At 46.7% G+C, this 22,854-nt stretch overlaps 1 protein-coding gene across 1 annotated transcript in view; it reads right to left on the bottom strand.

The window, feature by feature from the left end:
* Positions 1-20,376, bottom strand: part of CDC16 (cell division cycle 16) — a 30,338-nt gene extending 9,962 nt beyond the window's left edge. Inside the window, exons 1-14 of the mRNA XM_015098280.4 lie at positions 20,230-20,376; positions 19,031-19,085; positions 18,842-18,939; positions 17,507-17,545; positions 17,121-17,261; positions 15,060-15,219; positions 13,815-13,906; positions 13,192-13,325; positions 12,364-12,443; positions 11,364-11,413; positions 10,513-10,586; positions 8,714-8,839; positions 3,273-3,425; positions 1,977-2,040 (exon numbers count right to left, since the gene is read on the bottom strand). Coding sequence (XP_014953766.1) covers positions 1,977-2,040; positions 3,273-3,425; positions 8,714-8,839; positions 10,513-10,586; positions 11,364-11,413; positions 12,364-12,443; positions 13,192-13,325; positions 13,815-13,906; positions 15,060-15,219; positions 17,121-17,261; positions 17,507-17,545; positions 18,842-18,939; positions 19,031-19,085; positions 20,230-20,277 — 1,314 coding nt within the window. The 5' untranslated portion in view covers positions 20,278-20,376. The remainder of the gene's footprint in view (positions 1-1,976; positions 2,041-3,272; positions 3,426-8,713; positions 8,840-10,512; positions 10,587-11,363; positions 11,414-12,363; positions 12,444-13,191; positions 13,326-13,814; positions 13,907-15,059; positions 15,220-17,120; positions 17,262-17,506; positions 17,546-18,841; positions 18,940-19,030; positions 19,086-20,229) is intronic.
* Between the last annotated feature and the right edge of the window lie 2,478 nt (positions 20,377-22,854).

The following is a 22,854-nucleotide window of genomic DNA, read 5'->3' as shown; positions in this document are numbered from 1 at the left end:
CCACTGACAAGTCTTGTCTGACCATGCCTCCCATATGAGAGCTGCTCCTGTCCCTCCACCATCTCAAGACGAGGTGCAAACTCTCACATCCTTTCAAGGCCCCTGGAGACCCACATTTCGCCCTCCTGCCCTGTTTCTTGATGTTCTCTGTGAACTCAAAACCCAAGCAATACTGAAGCTTTGCACATTCCCTTTGCAATACCTGAAATGCCCTGCTCCCTACTTCTGCCTGGCTAGCCGTCCACCCTTTAGGACTGAAGTGTGTTTCCTTGAACCCAGAAGGCTGTCCTGACCCACCCACAAGTCTGTGTGAAAGTGAAGTCGCTCAGTCGTGTCCGACTCTTTGCGACCCGTGGACTGTAGCCCAAGCTCCTCCGTCCGTGGGGTTCTCCAGGCAAGAGCACTGGAGTCTGTGCAGGTCCCTGCATTTCCTCAGTCGCAGCCCTTCCTGTGCACGGCGTTGTTGCTGCCAGTTTACATCTGCACTCATCTGAGAGCAGTCAGTACCGAGCCAGTTCTCAGGCGCCTACCAGCTCAGAGCTCAGGACACAGCTGACAGGCAGCCGTGAGGCAGGACCAAATGAATCCGCAGACCTGACCACACCCTCTTAACTCCCCGAGCCCAGCTCTGGGAGGCACTGCCCACGTGAAAGAAACAAACCCTCTATGATGCTTAGGCACAAACTGCTTTCTTGCGGCTACTCTGACATCTGCAACCAAGTCACACAGTGTCTTTGCCTCCTCGTGTAACTTTGTAATGGGGACTTGGAAAGTTTGATAGTATTGTGCTTTTACATTTAAACCATTTCTTTAAACGTCTATAAGAATCCAAAGTGCCTTCAAATCATCAAAGTTACAGTTTCAGTTTCAACTGTGCTTTGCAACAGTGCATCTCAAACTTCTCTGCGCGTGAGAATCGCCTGGAAGTCTTGCTGACACTGCAGACTCTGGTTCGGCAGACACAAGGTTCTGCGCTGCTAACAAGCTCCCAAGTGATGCCAACGCACTGCTCCGATCTGAGACGCAAGATCCTGAGGTACTCAACCCTTTGAACACGGGCAAAGTCGTAAGTGCAGCCCTGTGTCAGCAGAAACACATGCATCCTCCAGACCACCCGAGACGGGACTGGGGACGACCTGCTCATATACAGGCGTGCAGACGCACAGAACACAGAAGTTTTAAGCTCATGTGACAAGAGGCCAAAGTAAGCAAAGCTGTGTCTCCAGGGACAAGTAAGCTGTCACCGGGCAGGGAGCCCAGGGGAGCTCCGTCCGTCTCCTCAGTAAAGAGAAACTGACAGCTGAGGAAGATGCGTGCTGTGGGTAAGTGTTCCTGTGGGCCGGAACAGAATGACATGGGAAGTGGTAACAGCACAGAATACAACAACACGGGTGTGAATAAGAAGAATCAGGACACAAAGAGCAACGACATGCAAACCTGACCTACGGAAGTGCCCGGGGCCCACAGCTGCCACATTTAACACAGTATCAGTGTTCAGCACATCCAAGAGAGCTGGAAGCACAAACTCACGTGTCTTTCAGGAACCAGAGCCTGGTTACAGATCTAGACAGATCTTAAATATCAGGTAGGGAAGAACAATAGGTCTAATTTTAATTACACCTGGCCCTGTTCCTGCAGAAATGGAACCTGCTGCTACAGGCACCCATCCATCAGAAAGAGGACAAGTCAGACAGGACAGTGTGCACCCCCTTCCAGGATCCTCACATACTCTCCCTATTGGAACCATCATCAAATGCATTCCGATTACGCCCACAGACCAAAACTAGAGCCTCAGAAGAAGCAGATAGCCAACTGCTCGTTTTTCACCACGTACCATGGTAAGTCAAATACTAACAAACATTTGCTATGATAAATATTAGGCTAATACATACTAGGCAAAACAAATACCATTTTCTTCATTCAATACTAAACATACTTATGAGTGTGTATGTATTTACAGATATTATATAGAATACCTCATTCCCAATTGCTTTAATTTTTTCCAAAGCATCGAGAAACCATTTTTCTGCTGTTTTCCATCTAAAATAGAGGGGAAGGGAAAAGTTGTAGTTTATTCAAAATTGACACATATAAACATTTTTAAAATATTTGAATTATCTTCTACTAATAGTAAAAATGACGTAAACATCTGTAATTAGTTTTTTTTTAATTCAAGTGAGACAAATGATTACTTTTATGGCGTTACCTTCACAAAAGCTCAATACTTGGGAGATACAGCATATTCTCATTATTCTGAGTAATCGGGCTCTACAAAGACTCTGAACAGGACTTTAGCCAACACCGAACCACCGCTCCCAGGGAAAAACCATGCCCCTCTGCTCGCAGGCTCACCAGCTGTTCAAAGTACCTGCTTCCCACACGCTTCAGTTTGGCACCGTCTCACTTAATGTATATCATTGATTCATTAACCCTAACCCACAGCAAAAGCACTGTGACTGCTGCCTGCACAGAGCCTGTCCAACCCGCCACTCTGCCCAAGGCACATCTCAGCCTTCCTGCACTTAGGGTGCAAGCAGCACTCCGGCACTCTGCTTGGGGGTCGTTTTAAACTGTGAACCAACCAAGAAAAGCACAAGGCGGAGGGGGACGGCAGAGGGGCCTAAAATAGACTCCAACTAAAGTGACTGAATGAAATTATTACTATACATTATTTTAAAAGGCTCCATACTCATAAAGACTAGATAACCCAGTTTTTAGAATACACACCAGTGCCACAAAGAACACTACACTGGTGCTAATTTACTGGTTTAAAATGCACGCATGGTTTAGTGCAAAGGATCACAGGCAGTTCTTTCGGTGTGATACTGAACTGCCTGCTCTGTAAACATCCAGGGCAACAGCAAGCCTCAACCACTGACCAGGAAACTTAGAGGCTGGGCCACTCTAATTGGTTAACTTTTGGATTAACTGGTAACTGAAAGGGAAACATTTTGTTTCAAAATTGTGAGAAATCTTTATCAAATGTATGAATCCAATTCCTGGTCAACAAAAAGATGACAAGGGAGTCTGCAGTGCCTCCAGGCCACCCTGCAGTGTCCAGGCCTGGACCTAAGAGCTTGTGCCAGCCCACGGTGAAGGGGACCAAAACCTGGGTTTAGTATTTTTAAAAACTGCTCTTTCTTTTTAACTGTCCACCTCCTTCTAAAATAAGACATCTATCAAGAGTCGCTGGCCACTTAAGGGTAAACTCTAGCGATCAAGGTTTTGCTCTGTTTACAAAAAGGAACAAAAGGGCTCCCACTGGTACTCACTCTCCATTTTGAAATGCGACCACTCCGACCTCGTGCATAACAAAAGGGTCTTCTGGCGCGATGCTTAGAGCTTGGCCAAAGAATCTTTCGGCCAATTTTGAGTTATTGGTCAATCCATATTCTAGTCCAATATAAAGCATTGGCAAGTGACACCTAAAAGTATTGGAAAAGTTCACATATTCAACACTCAAAACTTTAAAATTCATATTTTCAAACCCTGTCTACAAAATTACTTAACATACCAAAAAGAGCACTCAGCTTTTTTCTAACACTTCATTTACTAATATTTAATGAATATCTAATAAGCTTTTAGAATAATCAGCTGCCACTTCCAGAATCTAACAGCAACCTATTTACCCTTATTTTCCATTGAAAGTGAAAGTGAAGTCGCTCAGTCGTGTCCGACTCTTTGCGACCCCATGGACTGTAGCCTACCAGGCTCCTCCCTCCATGGGATTCTCCAGGCAAAAGTACTGGAGGGGGTTGCTCTCCAGGGGATCTTCCCCACCCAGGAATGGAGCCCAGGTCTCCTGCATTCCAGGCAGACGGTTTAACCTTGGAGCCACTACTCTACAGGAAAAGACACAAACGAAACCCTTGTGAAGCAGAAGGGCAGGCCCCAGGTGTTTGCCTCCATGCCCCCAGCCAAGACAGTCTTCCTCTCACTGACTCAGCAACACAGACCCCTCACGGCTATGCTCAGTGCCCCCTCCCACTATGGAACCAGCCCCACCCTCGAGGGGACTTCACTGCATCGGTTCTTAGCAGCTCTACGCTGAAGAGCTTGGGCCGCGTCATACTCCATCCTCACAGCCTCTGAGGCAGAGGAGCTAATTCACTTGAACTTCATCTCTCCATGCTGTCAGACCGTGGTCACAGTAAGAGGGCCCTTCCCTGAAGACGGTCAGACAGTGTCAGTGAGCACTGACCGCCCGGGCTCCACTCCAGAGTCACAACTGAAGTTACAACCGTGCTGCCTACAGAAGTGCCACCAAGAGCCTTTACACACAGACCTGCAGGAAGTATCGGGCAACTAGTAACCCCAGACAGTGATTCACATCCACATAAAAAACAGAGTGCCAATAAAGGTGATTACATTTCGTCTTTCTTCTCTTGACTGACAGGTCTCACGCATACAGAAATGTAACGTTTACCGCTAACAGCACAAATGAGGTGGCAGGAGCAAAGCTGCCCCGGAGCACGGAAGCACACCCGACTGACTGAGGAGCAGCACGCAACACCGAGAGCGCCTTGCAGGGAGAAAGCATGAGCCCGGGAGCAAGGAGGAGACGCCAGATTAAGGGCACGCGGAGTGAGGGGCCGCGGAGTGAGGAAGCAATGTGTCCTGGGATAAGCAAGTGACACTGGATACTATCTTGGAGTGAGGAAGTAAGGGGTCCTGGAGTAAGAAAGTGACACCAGACAGTATCTCAAATTCACAGGAACAAATGAAGAGAACTTGAAACAGGAAAAAAAGCTCAATGTAACAAAGAACATATATCCCTGGTCTCCGTCTCACAGCTTCTTTGAGAAACAGCATCGCACACTGAAGTCACTACGATGACGGATAACCAAGAGTCTGCAGTTTACAGATCGGCCCAACCAGAAACGCTGATGGGGGTCCTCAGGCTGAAACAACACATCGGCCCAACCAGAAACGCTGATGGGGGTCCTCAGGCTGAAACAAAGACACTTAGACAGTAACTCAAAGTCAAAGGGAGAAACAATTTGGACAAAACCACCGCAGAGCTAAGGACAAGACAGTATTTGCAGATCTGCCCAACCAGAAACACTAATGGGGGTCCTCACGCTGAAACAGAGACACTTAGACAGTAACTCAAATCCACAGGGAGAAACAATTTGGACAAGACAACCACAGAGCTAAGGACAAGGCAGTATAAACATATTTCTGTTTGCAGCCCTTCCTGAACTTGACCTCCTGAAATTAAGTTGGTGTCATAAAGTAAGAAACACATTTGGTTTTGTCCCTGGTTGCTGGCACAGACCGCCTAAAAGCCTGGGGAGTTCCTCAGTGAGAGGTGTGTCCTTTGTCATGTACAACAAGCCCCTCCTGATTACACCCAATTTACATTAACGGGGACTCAGGGCGAGACTGGTCACCAGGAGGCCGGGTGCTGAGAGTACTGGAACTTCAGCCCCACGCACAGACCTCCTGGTAGGGAGGCTGAAGGCTGAACTCTGGAAACACTCCTGACCGCGAGACCCCAAGCGCTTCCGAGCTGGTGAACGCAGCACGGTCCCGAGACAGCTGGAGGCTGCATGCACTCCCACCCACGGGCCCTGCACTGCCCTTCTCTTCCGTTTGGTTCTTCCTGAGCTGTATCATTTATGATAAACAGAACACTTTCCTGGATTCTGTGAGTCATTCCGGCAAATAATCAGACCCGAGGAGGAGCTGCGGGAACCCCAGATTTACAGCCAGTCAGAAGGACAAGTGACCCAGGACCAGCGTGAGAACTGAACTGACTTGTAGGACTCCACAGGTGTCTGGAGAATCAGAGAACTGGCTGGTAGTGTTGCAAAGTACTCTAGTCAGTAATCAGTATTAATCCAAAGTAGACTGTTTAAGATGTTAACTGTAACCCCCCAAGATAAGGACTAAAACCTCAAAAAATGCACTATATGAAAAAAACAGGGAATTAAAGTGGTAATTACAAAGTATCTAATCAAAGAAAGGGCAGTAAGGAGAAACAGAAGGAAAAAAGATACAACATATCAAAAAACAGAGCAGCATGCCAAGCACAAACCCTACCTTATCACTAATTACATTACACACAAGTGGATAAAACGCAGACAAAAGCAAGAAACTGGCAAAATCAATGATGGCACCATGTTCCAACGATTTGCTGTCTACAAGTGACACACTTTAGATTCAAAAGGCTCAGGCTGAAACTGAAGGACTGAAGGAGACACACCAGGCAGATAACCACCAAAACGAGCAGGAATGGCCACAGTAAGCGCTAGACGGACTCAGACAGAACCTGTTGCCAGAAACAACTAAGGCTGTTTTACAAAGATAAAAGGCTAAATCCATCAAGAATCTAACAGTAGAGACCCCAAAGCTAGTAGTAAAAACCGCCAGAATTGGAGGGGAAAAGACAATTCAACAGGAACAGTTGGAGACTTCATTAAGGAAATCAGCTGCTGTTTGAAAACATGCTTTACGCCACTTCATGGGCATGAAAGACCCACCTGTTTTGGCTAAGCAACGGAAATACGAAGAGGGTATCTCCTTTTATGGGAAAGAAGCGTTCCACGACTTCAGCTTATTAAAGGTTTCACAGAACACTCCACTTGTGACAAGGGGAAACCCACACCCACTTGCGATCGTGAATGAAATCACGAGGTGAAGCAAAAACAGAGGCCATGAACAACACTGTGGCCGGTTGGGACCTGGGGGCGGTGGGACCCGGGGGCGGCGAGCAGCGCGCTGGCACGAGTGGGGCTCTCGGGCACGGGAGGGCTGCTATGCGGTGTCCTCCAAGACAGACGCACTAGGTTGCAAGGAACCTCAAGAGACCCAAAACACTGAAATCACAGAGTACGATCTTCAATCACATCGGAGTTAAACTAGAAATAACTGAAGGAAATCTTGGAAATTCACAAATACCTGGTAATTATACAACACACTCTTAAACAATCAATGGCTCAAGAAGACATAAAGAAAATTTCAACAGATGTACGCAATTTCAAACAATTAACCAAACACAGAGTAAGCTAAGGGAATACAAAGCTATTCTGATGAGGAAGTAAAACGGAGCGGAAAATGATGTTTATCCTGATAAGGTAATGTGAAAATTTAATTAGAAAAGTGCTCGACTGGGAAACATTACAAGTGTTAATCATATAATTAATTATTGGCTTCGACTCTTGATTAGTAACTAAGAAGTAACTGTTACTTGTTAGTAGCAACTATTCTGGGTTTGTGAGCACCCAGAAGAGCAAGTAAAACTAGCAGACTCTAGCGTCTGGTCGGAAGAAACCACCCACAGTGAGTTGTTATTCGCTGCAGTTCACCAGACTGACAGCTTAGGGGTGCCTGCGGACACTGAGCCAAGCTCCAGCAAGGCACTGGAGAGCATCTCGCAGTCTTGGTGAACAGGGTGGACTGGGTACGGGGACCATCTAGGTGGGTCAACAACTGGTTGAACAGCTGTAATCTGGAGGACTGTACGAGTAATGTCAGGATCATGGACTTACGGACTGAATGTATGTCTCCTCCCAAACCCATACCTTAGGCCGCATGCTGGCCCCCAGTGACTACACTCAGAGAGAGGGCCTATGAGGAAACACTAAAGGTCAGATGAGGGTGTAAAGGTGGGGCCCCAACACAGCAGGGCTAGTACCCTCCGAGGGACAGCAGAGCGAGCTCCCTGTGAGGACATAGTGAGAAGGCAGCCGCCCGAAGGCCAGGACGAGAGCCCTCACCGGGAACCAAGTCGGCCGGCCAGCCTCCGAGAGGGGAGAAACCAGACTCCTCTGGATTAAACCACTGTCTGTGTTCTGTTATGGCAGCCTGAAAGACTAGGATTCTTAGGGAACTGTGTCCTTTTAATAGTTTCACGGACAGCTACTTAGATATCAAAGTCACACACAGAAAATGTAAGACACTTAAAAAAGCTGGGACCCTAAACAATACAGACGCAGAACTGAGTGCCAGTAAACCAACCCTAACAAACGCAAGTCAAGCAAACAAGGAAAGGCAGCTAACGTTCACAGAGTGCTTTCTGCGTGTCAGAGACCGATCCCCGTCTGTAACTAGGATTTCCTTCATTACTCCTCAGTCAGCCTAGGCCTAAGCGTTGCCGTTGCTCCTGTTTCTCGGGAGGTGCGTAACTGGCCAAGACCAGCAGGCACCCTGGCAGGCCCGCCGCCTGCCCACCAGAGGTACGGCTGTGGTCAGCAGCAGCAGCCCACACGAGAGAACAGGGCAAGGAGAGAGGAGAACAGGGCAAGGAGAGAGGAGCACCGGCCTGAGAAGAGCCGGCAGGAAGCACAGCAGCGCTCTGCTCCGCAAAGCAGCACGCTGTCAGGGCTCAGGTAGCACCAAGGCCTTTACCACGGACACGCGCTCACAGCACTGGCGGGCTCAGTGCTGAGCCTGAATCACGAAAGAAGCCACACAAACGCCTTCTGCACAGAAGCAGGACACAGGCAGCCTCCCTGCTCACGGCCCCTGCCACTGCTGTACCAGCGCGTGAGAGACCGCTCCGCCCTCCTCCTCCCTCAGCGGGCGTGTGAGCTCCCCTCTGTGCTGGTCAGGGTAAACTACTCGGCAGAGTCACGCCAGCTTTCCTCCCTCACCCGCCTAGCTACTTCACAAGCACAAGCTACTGACGACACACACTACGCTTTAGCACCCCAGTGGCCGAGACGGTGATGACGAAATCCCACTGGCTGCATCAGCCTGTCCCGCGCACCCTTTCATCAGCTGCGCTGCGGTGAAGTACGCGGCCATGGCCTGGTCATGCTCACTCTCGACTGCGAACGAATGCCCGTATGCGATCCATGCCGGCCCGTAGGTCTTCTCCAGCGTCGTAGCTTTGCTGAAAGATGAAATTCCACTCACGTGTAATGTTTAAAGTTGCTAGGTTAATTTTATGTAACGTGACTATTTCAAGGACATCAGAATTATGTCAGTGAATGAGCTGTCAATGTATTAAACACTAATGTAACACTGTGTTAATTCACCTGAAATAAAATAATGCTTAATAGTACAAGCAAAATTTTAAGCAATTTTAGGACAGGTCCACAACTTCCTAGGTATATAGTAGAACCCATTAGCTTCCTGCATAGACTTTACAAACATTACTTGACCCAGGAGCTTCATTTCAAAGTGGAGGAGAAAACCGGCGGCAGCAGGACCCTTTTAATGAAGGCCTGCTTCGTGCCTCGTAGGGACCGTCTGACCCTGATAACTTTCAGGGTTATCTGTGTTTTAAGGGTAAGCATATCGAGGCTGGAAAGATTGACACCCTACAGATGACTTGGAGACTCACGCTGGTTCGATGGACAGGACTACATAGTTTTACAGTCTTCAACTAGGTGACCCACAATTAGGAATAAAGACAGCATATCACAAAGCATGAAAAATATAAAGGGTGAGATTCCCACTTTCTTAGCATTTTATTTTCTAAGATTTCTTTTACCCAGATGGTCCCTGTTTCACATAGAATTCGTCACTGAATAAGCACAGTAAATCAAAGCAGCACAGCCCAAGAGAACCTCTATACCACAAATCATCCTGCTCCCAAAAATACAAGCACATGTCCCTAAAGTGCTCAGCACTCAAACAGAGTGCTCGCCCTAAGTTTCCCCTAGTGCAGGGCCCTCTCCTGTCATCTCATCTTCTTAACAATCCTGGCATACAGATACATCACTCCCCATTTCACAGGAGAGGGAGGATCAGAGGAATGAACTCTCCCAAGGAATCATAGCTAGTAAGTGGCAGCATGGGGTCTAGAAATCAAGGCTGGGTCCAAAGTTTATGAACTTTACCACAGATCCGTTTTCTGTTCCGTTCGCATGGAGGAAGTCACAGGCATTACTAGAGGTTTTCCTGTACTAGAGTAATTGAGTAACACTGGTTAGGCAGCTGGACTGGGCTGCATGGAGCTCCTCAAGCTAATACCACAGCAGATCCTTACGTAAACCTGCTCACTTTGCCAAGCATTCTAAGTATTTTTTTATTTATTTACTTAGGCTGCACGGCATGGCGTGTGTGACCTTAGTTCCCACACCACGCGCTAAACCTGTGCCCTGCCGTGGAAGCAGAGCCTTACCCACTGGGCCAGCAGGGAAGGCCCCAGGAATGCGCTTCACAGTCACATCTAGCGACCCTGACCTCACAGAGCTTCACGTAATTTCAGTTATTAAAAAAAGCCCTCACAGTAAGAGGTTAAAACTATCTCTGTAAATAACAAGCTCCCAAAATATTTCATATTATTCCCTATTCATATTTATTCTCATTTATAAATAAAAATTTAAATACATCATAAGCCCCTGAAGACAAGGTCTGTACCACTGACTACTTTTATCTCCCGTTCCCCTACAGCATCTTATAAAGAGCAGGGAACAAAATGGATACACCTGAATAAACTCTGAGGAAAACACCTTCTTTCACACTGCTTTTAAAGTACAAGTTTCTGTATTAAAGCAGATGATGAAGAAACTACTTCCCGCAGGTTCACGACAGAGGGTGGGGACGGCGAGTCCGTACCTGAGGTATCTTCTGGCATGCTCGTTTTTATGACCGACCATGAGATAGTAGCATCCCACTGCAAACCAAGACACCTAGAAAGGTTAGAATGCACCATGACCAGAGGCACGGAGCCTTGCACTGGGAATCATCACACACTCAGGTCAGGACAGAGCCTTCTCTGCACAGGCTGCGTACTGAAGGGCCTGGGTGCAGAGAGGCCAGACGCGCCAGCTGCCGCTCCAGGTGCCCCCGCCCTGCTCCCGCAGCGTCGGAAGCGCGAGGCCCCAGCGTGGGTCTGCGGACTCCACCTCGCCAGCTGCCTCCTCCCGCACTGGCTTCCCCACTTTACGAGCGGCTCCCACACGGGCTGCAGGCTCTTCTCAGAGACTTAAACTCTGGCTCCTGGCTTCTGCCTTTGAGCACATGGCTTCTGATTCCATTTCCAACCCTATGTTTCGTTCTGACCCACGGCAGTTTGGAAGACACAGTGACTCACTCAGTGCCTAATTCAGTAAGTTATCACACATGCAATAGGAGGAGTACCATGCAGGTACTAACACTGCTTATGGGAGATATGACTTTCACTTTTAGTATTTAATTTTCTGTATGCTAAATATTTTTAGATAATAAGCATATAGTATCCCTATAATCATAAAAAAGTAAAGATTAAGTTATGCACTAAAAAAATATTTTTGTGATTTGAAAACGTGAACACTGCTTCTAATGATCATAACCATTAGAAGAGTCTGTTCCAACAACTTAAATTAAAACATCTGTGTCAACTTAAATTTAGCCTCTGTCTAAACACTAGTTAAGTATTTTCTTAAAGTCTAGGTAAGAAAAAAATAAGGAAAAAAGTTTATACTTACAGGATTACTAGGGTATAAATCCACCAATTTATGAGAAAGATAGAAAAGTTCTACATTAGACAAAAAGAAAAAAATAAAATTATTCATAGCAAATGAATTTTAAGATATGAGTTTCCCCCAGTTACAACTCTTTATAATCACATACACTGTTCTGGCAGCAGTGATTTTATACTTTTCTTTCTTCCTAGACACAAACTTCATTTACCTGGTGCAACACAGAAGCCCCACGAGCAGTCACTGCGGCTGCCACTTGCTCCTCACCCCACGCCTGGTACTGAGGGGCGGGCAGCACTCGGGGCCTGGAGGCCTGGGCAAGCAGCACACGGCAGAGCGCTCCAGCGCTGGGGTTGCTGCAGAGGCCTCGCCTGTCTCAGAGCCCACGGCTCCTACTCCAGGGGCCTGTAACAGACCACCCCAACCACCCGCAGCCAGGTCGGCTGACCACGCTCTCCAGTCTATCACATCGGCAAGGTGAGCTCCTCCTGAGTGACACAAAGACCAGGGCGGCTGGGGAGCCTGCACCCCCGGCAACCCTGCAGGAGGCGCGGTGCTGCAGGCCCGTGGACGGCACTCAGAGCAGCAGGCCTACAGCCGGGGTGCCTGGCTGCCCTTCTCGACAGAGCTGACTATCCAGCTTAAAAGATTTAAGGGCAAATATGGTCCAAACCCTAAATGTTTCTGAAATGTTAAAATATGGAAAACATTAAAACTCTGCCTCTTTACAATTTCTAGTTACTGACTCTTGCCGTTTATGGATTTTACAAAAAAAAGAAAAAGGCAAACTGCCACCCAACACTGTAAAGTTATGACATCTTAGAACACGAACTACATTTAAAAAAGGAAGCGGAAACTAGGGATAAAGGAAGCGTGTCCTGCTGCAGTGACAAGACAGACCGCCGGTCTTCCCCCAGCTCTCACCTGCACCTGCCCAGGGCTCGAGAGAGAAAGCCCAGCTGCAGAATACTTGTCATGAGAGTTCTTAGTTTCAAAACAGCCTTACCATTTGCTTTATTCAGCTCTACAAGTGTTCCTATATGCACAGGCAAGCAATTCGCATGGAAAGGATCTTTTTCCATCACTCTGAAAGTCAAAGCAGCACATTATGTATGTGGGTACAAACAGCATGTAACAGCACTCATTACAGTCAGCTATGCTTACTTAAACAGTCATTTCCACATTACACACAATACTGCGGGCTATAATACATTTTTAGTTTCTTAACTCCATTATCCTCAGACTTTCTTAGTTAAGGCAATGATTAGATTATAAATGAAAGTGAAAATCCTGATTTATTCAGAAGTACTAAATATAAACATCACTATAAACATTTACTTTAACAGATATAATTTAAGTGGTCTAATTATTTAGAAGGATCAAAAATAATATGAAATATTAAGTGAATCCTACTTGTCAATTAAAATCTGTGAGCTCGAGGGTTTCAAGCCCAGAGACAAACGTGCACTATGCGCACGGAACTGCCGGCGGGGGAGGAGGCCTGGCCGGTGAGCCCGACACTCAGTCCCTGTGGGATCTTACTCGTCTCCACTGCAACAAAGAACGGGCTTTATAAAACATGTGCCAGGATGGGATTCCCAAACCTGCGAATTATCACTGGGGAGGGACACGGACACTCCAGAGTCGATGACACGAAGCAACAAATGTGCACAGGCCTCTGTCTGTAGACTGCTCTCCTGAGGCGATACCCGCTCTGTACTCTGCAAAGGCTCACCCATCAGCTGACATTATTCAGAAAGCATGTCCCACACCCTGCTCATGTAAAGCGGGCTATACTCTATGTTCCTGCACAAAAGTAAGTGGATGTACTTACACAGAAGTCAGCTTGTAGCACATTTTAAAATCACAGTTATAATAATGTCTTTCAGCTAAAGACACGACCACATCCAGATTCTCCTGCAAACCATCCACAGACTCAGGGATGACAGTCTCACTAGGCTTATTATACTGAAAAAGAGGAACACAGACACGGCTCAGCGGGAAGCACCGAAGGCATGCTCAGTGGCTCGAGTGCGCCAACGCCTAACGCACAGCAGGTGCGACACTCAAACTTCCAGCTTCAAGCGTTACCAACGCTCCTTTCACGAGTCTGACTCTCTTCTCACTTCTATCACAGAATTCCGTGGTAGGAAGTATTTTACAAAGTAGAAGTACAGGAAGCATAAGAAAAAAACCCTCTTTTTCACACAACATCGTCCCATTATCTGACAGTTTCATCTTTTAAAAGTAAGAGTTGTTCCTGGTAGAAAGACATATTTTTGAAACCTTTGTTAGGAATCATATTATTTAAAATATCCTATGTGTATTCCTGCAAATGTGCTAAACTAATAAAAATTAATGTTTAAATTCTTAACCCATAAAAGAATAGAGAGCAAATTTAAAGAAAGAAATATGATACTTATATAAAGCAAACACTAACTTGGTATTTTAACTTACCTTTTTCAACTTGTTCTCAAACAGAAATCGTAGCAATTCCTGTTCTTCAGTGCAGAGCTTGCTAAGAGGTAGTGATTCAAGAAGTTCTTTTTCTAAAAAATAGTAACAAAAAAAAGAACATCCTCAGTTATTATGGTGACAAAAATCAGCAACAAAAATCATTCTTCTATAATTCTTGGTCTAAGCATACAGAGCTCAAAAGAAAATGACAAGATCAAATGTACTACAGAAAACTAAGAGCCAGGCGGTGAGAACTGTGCAAGAGCTGCGCGGACCTTCAGGCAACTCGAGCCTCCCTCAGACGCGAGAGCCACCCCAGCCTCAGCACAACAGACTCTGTGGGACAATGTCCGCCGTGCTGGCTGTCCTTTGCCCTCCACCCACTAGGTTCCACAGGCAACCTCCAACCCCCCCCCACCCCAGACCTGCCCCCAAGCTGAGACAGACTCTCCCCAGACAATGCGAAACATCCTCCAGGGGACAAAACCACGGGCTGAGAACTCAAGAGGCCAAAATAGTCTGAGTCCGTTAACACATCCCCACCCTCTGCGCCTCTCTCCTTCAGGCGCCTCGGGCTGAGAACTCATTAGGCCAGAATGCGTCCGTGTCCAACACATCCCCACCCTCTGCGCCTCTGTCCTTCAGGCACCACAGGCTGAGAACTCACTGGGCCACAACACGTCTGAGTCCGTTAACACATCCCCACCCTCTCTGCCGCTCTCCTTCAGGCGCCTCGCACCCCTGGCCACACGCTCGGTCAACGGCTCTCAGCACGCGCGTCACCTCAGAGCCGTCTGATGCCAGGGTCCCACCAGATTCCGACTTGACTGGTCAGGAGTCAGGACCTGCACACCAATGACTCGTCAAACTCCTCGGGGTTTAAAGTGCAGCCATGCTGGGAATCACTGAATCAGACCCTGAATTCTTACAGAACCTCAAGTCATCAAGAGACTGACTGCAAGAAGCGCCTCACAAGACTGGGCTCTGCAGTCGTGCTGAGGCTGGGGTGGCTCTCGCGTCTGAGGGAGGCTCGAGTTGCCCGAAGGTCTGCGCAGCTCTTGCACGGTTCTCGCTGCCTGGCTCTTAGTTTCCTGTAGTACATGCTTCACGTCTGAAGACATGTGGGAAGTGAACAGGCTTACTTGAAACCTGCACATAGCCTGCTATGGAGTCTATAAATTTCAGAAAAAAAAAAAAAAAACAATATTAATTGTGCTAAACATAAAAACACCTGGGTATCCAAACCTTCTTGGGCTGTCAACATATGGTGGGACGTTAACAGATCAAATGCTTCAAAGCAATACACGTCAAGCTTCAAAGCTTCTTTATAGCTATAGGTAGCGAGGGTTCGGTTGTCTAGAGCATCATAGATTTTTCCTCGTAAAAGGCAAATGGAACTCTTTATCTGTTGGGAAAATAAGTCACATACTAAGTCAGTACTACTGAAAGTAATTTTGATCAAAAATCATATACTGTCCGAAGCCGAAGACTTTTTCTTTAAACATCTAGAAGGATTCACTCCATCTCAGTGCCAGACACAATATATGTTAATAGACACGTAAAAACAAAGTAAGCCTTCTGCCATCCACCCTCCCCGGGCTCCCTCACTCCAACAAACCTTTACAACTCGGTCGTCGTCACTGCCACTGTGCTCGTACTTGCTCTGCCTCAGAGAGGGCAATAACTCAGCACACAGAGCACACACACTCAGTAAACGTGAAGACAGTCTGACAGGCGTGTCTCAAGGACGACCCTTAGGGAGCACCAGAAAACCCGGAGCGATGCAGCACGGGGTCGGGGCCTGGCTTCGGGAACCGGAGAGAGGCGAGCTCCAGTCCCAGCTGTGAGGCTCCCAGGGGGCCCTGGGCCATGCTCCAGCTGCTCACGCCTCAGTCCCCCTCCTCCTCTAACTCACAGGCGCTGTAAGGGTCGGAGGTGGTACCATCCGGAGCCAGCACACGGTAAGCAGCTCACACAGCAGCCACCTCACTACCACCAATAACAAAAGGATGGAGAAACCAGATTTATGTTCCAGATTCTGAATCTCAAAAAATAAATAAGTGGGCTTAAAGGTTGTCCAGAGATGCCCTTAGGCTTCTCAGGTGGCTTAAAGAAGCTGTCTGCCAGTGCAGGAGACGGGGTGGGGAAGATCCCCCGGAGAAGGAAACAGCAACCCACTCCAGGAATCGTGCCTGGAAAATTCCCTGGACAGAGAAGCCTGACGGGCTGCTGTCCACAGGGTCGCAAAAGAGCAGGACACGACCGAGCGCCTGAGCACGCACGCATGCAGAGAGGCCACTAACTGGTCACGGGATGCAGGAGGGTCGTCACAAAACCTTATGGGGGAATCTCAGACCTATGCAGGATCTGTGAGTCACTAAGAATATAAACTCAGTAAAATAAACACTGCATTAAAAATAAATCATGCATCTCTTAGCAGTTAATGTATAAGAGGTCCAAAAGTAATGATCCTCAACTCGCTCATAAATGCATTTCCTCACACAAAAAATAATGTGTTTCTTCAAAAAAAAAAAAAAACCAAAGAATGTTTAGTATTCCTACCATTATATGGTGAAGAGCAGAGTAACCAAGTTCCTGCATAGATACGTTACAGAGAGTAACTGGGATATGAAGGAATTGGTGGCTAACAGCTAAGTGATATAGGCTCTCTTGCTGAAATTTAAAAAACAAGTTCTCAAATTTATTATGGTAAGGATTGGACAGCTCAGTAAATATACTAAAAACCAATGTACTATGCACTTCTGAAGAATGAACTGCATGTTATGTGAATTACATTTCAAGAAAGTTGTTTAAAAAAAGAGTAACAGTCCAGATTAGCAATCTGGCTATTACATTACATTATATAGTCTCTGCCAGCAGGAATTTGCAATTTCAGGCAGGTAGGAAGTACACAAACTGGGACACAGAAAATAACACAAATAGTAACATCAAGCCACTTCCTGGAAAGAAACACCTAAGAGAAGCAAGGGTTCTTGGGGGACCTACAAAACACTGTCAAAACATAGTTAAGAAGGGAAAAGTGGGAAGGAATTTAAAACATCAAAGGTGAGGAGAAAGAGCTTAAGCCTGCCTATTTCAGATTCAAGCATCTGAGGACACAATTACAACTTCTAACTGATGGCTCAGAAATGTCTTAAAATCCTTTGGGGTTGGGAAAATCAAGTAAGTTGGCAACCCAATTATTTTAAGACGATTATACTGAAGTAAAAGAAGGTGATTTATATTTGCCCTCTCCTGTGGGCAATTCTTACTGATGTCACTGAAGCTTCTTACTGTATTACTTACTGAGGACTGTGACATTTCCCAGTCACTGGAGGGGTCTTTCAAGCCACTTTCATCCTTCAAACATTTCTCAAACAGCCGTTTGTTGATCGGCTCCTCCATGTCAAGAATATCAAGAGCCTGCTGATATTCTTTCGCAGCAAACTGTGTAGAAAACAGAAACAGCCTTCGTCACTTACGACTTCTGATACTAGACACGCAGAGTCACTGTAGGTTTTAGAAGGTAATGAATCTTGTACCCACTCATTACTTAAATTTAAAGTAGAATTTTCTTCATGCACATCAGCTTTTAGTAAATGGAGAATCGGTTTACTGAATTCTCACACTCATGTGAGGGATACGAAGATTCACAGCATTAAACCTTTACCAAATAACGAGAGCATACTTACATGGCATCTAGCTGCAAGGTAGCGACATGCTTCATACAACTAAAAAAGAAATTAATCTATCAAAAAAGTGATCAAGATAACATGCATCTTCCATCAAAAAGAAAACTATAACAAAAAAGAGACCAAAGTTATTTTCATGATTCCTCTTTTACTCCCACAGAGAAAGGTCTTTTTAACTCATATTCACCATGAACCTACTGTTTGCCAAGCAGCAAGGATTCAAAACAGAATAAGGACCTGCCTCAAGGAGGCTGTAACAGGGGAGACCTAATACAGCACACAGTTTCCTTCATAAGCTATGGGAGAGTCGCATAGAAAATACTAGCCAGTTGAATACAGAAACACCTCCAGGGGGAGAAGGTAACTTGGGAGCTGGTCAGCATCCCAGCACTGAGTCTGAGTAGTTGTCACACATCTCAGGAGCTGCAAGCAGTGAGCATGACTGGACACACACTCCAGGCACTGATGGTGCTGGTGGCTCTATGACAACCGGAGAGAAATCACAAAACACCTGGTTGGGGCGGGGGCGGGGCCGGGGGGGCGGGGGCGGGGGCGGTTCATGAATGCATCTGCCTTCATGAGTTAAAGTCGCTCAGTCATGTCCAACTCTTTGTGACCCCATGGGCTGTAGTCCATGGAATCCTCTAGGCAAGAATACTGGAGTGGGTAGCCTTTCCCTTCTCCAGGGGAATCTTCCCAACCCAGGGACTGAACTCAGGTCTCCTGCATTGCAGGTGGATTCTTTACCAGCTGAGCCACAAGGGAATCCTGTAGGTACTGGGAAAGCACTGAGAAAGCGCTGAGTGGTACTGTGAGTGATGTAATCAGATCTGTCTTAGGAAGACCACCCTGAGGGTTTAAAGGATGAACTGGAGACAAGGAAAGGGGTGTGGGAAAGATGTTACTAAACGAAAAAGGCTAAAACAACAGACGGACAAATTACAGGCCTGACGTGCAGTGATAATCAGACAGAAAGGAACAGCCCATACTTTCAGAGCCATTTAGAAAGCAGTGTTGTCAAAACTTAGTGACTAGATGGGGGGAAGGGGGAGGCAGGAGGGAAAAACAAAGTGACCTGAGGTTAGGAATAAGAACATTTCTCTTTGACTTTCCTGGCGATTCCAATGCAAGGGACATGGGTTCCATCCCTGTTCAGGGAACTAAGCTTCCGCATGCCTCATGCAGAGACCAAAAAGAAACACACACAAGAAATTCCTCTTTGCAGTTCATAAGAGAAATTGAATCCTTTAAAATATTCTTCAAAGTATTTTCACATACAAAGTACATATCCCTAAAATACTAGCCTAACAACACTTTTAACACCTTTGGACTCACTTTGTCCAGTTTCCGAGACCGAAGTGCGTGAGCCGCCCGGTGATACTGGGCTGTCAGGTAAAGACACTGAGCCAACCAGTAAATGTCCTGAGGGTCCTCTGGAGGGAAGATCACATAAACGGTCAGAGGTGCAGGTAAAGTAGAAAGTTCAGGATAGAGAAATCAGAAAAAATAGAATTTGTCACTTACCATGAGAGAGTGAAGCTACTTTATCTGCCCAAAATAGAGCACTCTGATACTGTTGCTGCATCATAAAAAGAAAAAGCAGTAATTGCCCTGTTCTTTCAACAGTTTTACACAGATAGCTAGTATTACCAGAAGGCTTTAACACTATATAACAAACCAATATCTCAATACAGTATTTTTTTAACGTGTAGTATCAATCATATCTCTATCTTCTATCCCAGGTGAGTTTTAGTTCAGTGGCACAAAAAAATATATATATATTATTGTAAGACTGTTGACATACAGTTTAAGAAGGCAGATTTTTTTAAAAATTAATACTCTGCAAAAGTACATCAGCAGGTATTTAAGGAAGTGGCTAATTAAAGTGATCACTAGCAAGGTTCTCAGTCTTTGCCTCAGGCCTCCTAGATGCAAACCAGGAACTCTGCTGCCAATCAGTGTGCGAGGAGGGATGCTCTGGGAGGGTCACAGATCTGCCCAACCTTAGTGCCTGGAAGGCTGAAAGCAGGCTGTCCCCTTCCTCACCCAGAGCCAGGAGAAAAGTGCTCCGGAAGAATTTAACTCATCTGACTTACGGCAAACCAATACAGCGTTCTGAATGTTGCGAACAACCAGCAACAATATTTCACATTCCGCTCCTAACAGTTCACACTGAACACGCCTTTCTCTCCCCTTCTTGGTTTCCAATTTATTGGGACCACATACATTTTACAAAGACTAGGCGACATCGTAGAGTAAAGGGATGCTGCTGATTCCGGAAATACGTCTTTGCTTAAACACTGATGCTCATTCAAGCGAAGGGCAGGGAGAGGAGGTGTAGTTAACACGAACTTTTTAAAGTACTGATTTTGACACTAGAAGTTTGTCCTTATCATTATTCACTTAAACTTGCCCAAATAAGAAGGTCAACCAAGCTTTAAACGTTTTCTATTTACTAGCGAAGTTCACAGGCCACCCCTCGACTTGCGCTCAGTACGAAGCGTGTGCTGAACTGGCCGGGCCGGGCCGGGCTCGGGGGCGCCGACACGTGCCGGGCTCGCGGAGACGCCCGGCGCCCCGCGCTCCCCGGCCGGCCGGCCGCAGAAGGCCGGCGCTCGGCGCCCCTCCAGGGCTCCGGCCCGAACCAAAGCCCAGGGCGGCAGGGCCGCGCGCCGCCAGGACCCGCGTCTCCAGACCCCGGCCCGCGTCCCCGGCCGACCCACCTGGTCCAGGTACTGCCGGACACGCTTCCGCAGCCGCTCCAGGTTCATGGCTGCGGGGCCGGGCCCGGCGCGCTCGCCGCGTCCCCCTGCCCACCCGGCGGACCTGTGCCCGCGCCCGGCGCCCGCGCCAACGCCACTGGACCGCGCGCCGAGCCCGGGAACTTCCGCTCCCGGCTGGCCCCGCCCCGGAAGCCCTGCGCAAAGGCGTCCCTCCTGGCGCCGGAAACGGGCGTCGCGCCGTGCGTTCCGAGGCGTTCTCTGGCCCTTTCGGTGGCCAGGCCGGCCTCTCGGACCGCTACGTTGCTTTCTGTATCGTCCGGTTGTTGCAGGAATTCTGATGTCCGTTTAGCCGGAATCCCCCACTCTTTACCCTCCTTATCCACTGCAATCTCCCAGGTGATGTCTGATCGCCCTGGCCTGCCTTCAGGGAGAGCCCGGTGAGGTCCGAGGTCTCCTCCCAGTCCTTTTCCTTCGGTTGACCCACACGAGCTCCTTGGCTGCGCCTTCCCACTCGCGCGTGCTGCCTCCTGAGTTAACCCGCTTCTCCCTCGCTGCAAATTTCCATCGCAGAGGTCCTTGTACCCCTGTTGACAGTTTCCCACCTTTGAATAAAACCTTACAGTGCCTTAAGGAATGTTATTTGAATATTTTTTTTTCTTTAACATCATTCAAATGAAATATCCGAAAGAGGCCAATCAATAGAGAGAGAGAATTGAGAGCAGCTGTCGGGCTGGAGTGAGGGATGGGGTTGGGCAGATGACAAGTGACCTCTAAAAGGTATGGGATTTCTTTTACAGTGATGGTAATGATCTGAAATGGATTGTAGTGGTTGCTGCATAGCTTGGTGAGTAAACTGAAAGCCACCACCGCTACACTTTCAACTTTATCGTATGTGAAAGATATTTCAATAAAGTCGCCTTTAAAAGCTCATTTTTGGCGATTCGAATGCAAAAAGAAACTGTTTGGCAAATACGTTTTCCATACTGCGCATAACGTGGTGCCAGCAGTTGGCTGTGCAAAGATGGGAAAGCCCTGAGCTTACTTGAGGCGATGTCTGCGCATGGAGAATGTTCAGTCCCGTAGAGGGAAGCAGACGAGCACATATACAAGCGCAAAGCGCAAGGACGCGCTCAGGGCGCGTAGAGGGGCTAGGAGGGAATGGCCAGTGCTAACAAAGTCAGAAATCGAGTGACATGTGAGCAGTTCCAACGGAGGCGATGTAAGCTGAACCTTTCTTCCCCATAGTGAAGTTCAACTATTAAAATAAAGGCGATGCGTTCTCATTACCATAACCCCCCCCCCAAAAAAAACTGTAGACAAACAGCACATGAAGTCAAAAGACAAGCTAGGGAGAAATTTTAAATCTACCATTAGATGCTAATTTCCTTTAGATGTAATAAGCCAATATAAAGGGACCAATGGCTCAAGAGGGGGAAAAAATGGGTAAATGATATGAAAAATGCAGTTCATAGGATAAGAAATGCAAGTGGATTCTAAACATATGAAAGAAAGCTCAACTTCACTCATAATAAGAAAACTAAAACAGTGGGATATCACTTTTCATGCATTAGCAAAGATCCAAAAGTTTGGTGACACTTCGTTGGCAAAAGTAGGGGAAACAGACCTCTTCATACATGTTTTGTGAGTGATGTTGATACATGCTCTGTGGTGAACAAGTTGGCATGTCTTCCAAAACTAAGAATGTACATACTCAGCCCTAACACTTCCAATTCTGGAAGACGTCTTCTAGAGACGCACTTTGCATGTGTGCAGAGTGACCTGTTGCACGGGGATAGCCATTACAACAGTGTCTGTAAAGCAAAAAGTTAGGGACAGTTTAATAATCCATCAGGCTGGAAACGGATTAAAAAAAGTCACACCATTCTCACATAGTGAAGTACCATGCAGCTATTTACAGGAACAAGCAGTTCTATGTGTGGATATGGGACAACCTCCTAGATACATTAAGGGGAAAGAAGCAAGGGATAGACGAGTGCTGGTCATATGTGACCATTTGGGTAAAATGGAAAACTAACTGAACAATGGGTGGAAAGATCCTTAAACTATCCATGGGAAGACAACTTAGGACATTGGCAATGTGCAATGTCTTCTGAAAGGAGCATAATTATATTAATATGAATATCAAGATACATTGCCTCACAGTAGATTATGTTATTAATTCCATTTATTACTAATGGCAATAGTTGTAGTGGAAATGTTGCTAAGAAGCCTGAGAGACACAAACCAGCAAGGGTGAAAATTAGCCATTTCTGAGCCCATCTCAAGGCCAGATGGTTTGTTCTACTCCACTTGAGGTCTCTGCACCAAGACAGCTCTTGTTTACCTTCTGGCCCATTCAGCTCCATGGAATGGTTAACCAGGATGCCAGACAGTTTCTGGAATCTCAGGTAGGCCTGGAACTTCTCTGTTGTGGTAAGACTGGCCAGGTGACTTGTCATACCCAATTTCATGTTTAGAGTCTTAATTGAACATTTTTAAATTAACATATATTAGTGCTAAAGTTATATATTTGAGATGAATATTTAGTAAAATCACAAATATAATCTAAAATTTTCCTTCCTTCAAACACGCTTTTAAAATGACAAAAGAGTGAATTCAGTTTGG

This window comes from Ovis aries, chromosome 10 (assembly GCF_016772045.2).
Source record: "Ovis aries strain OAR_USU_Benz2616 breed Rambouillet chromosome 10, ARS-UI_Ramb_v3.0, whole genome shotgun sequence".
Classification (NCBI taxonomy): domain Eukaryota; kingdom Metazoa; phylum Chordata; class Mammalia; order Artiodactyla; family Bovidae; genus Ovis; species Ovis aries.
Note: the sequence above shows the minus strand (reverse complement) of the source record. Positions and strands in the feature narration are given on the sequence as shown.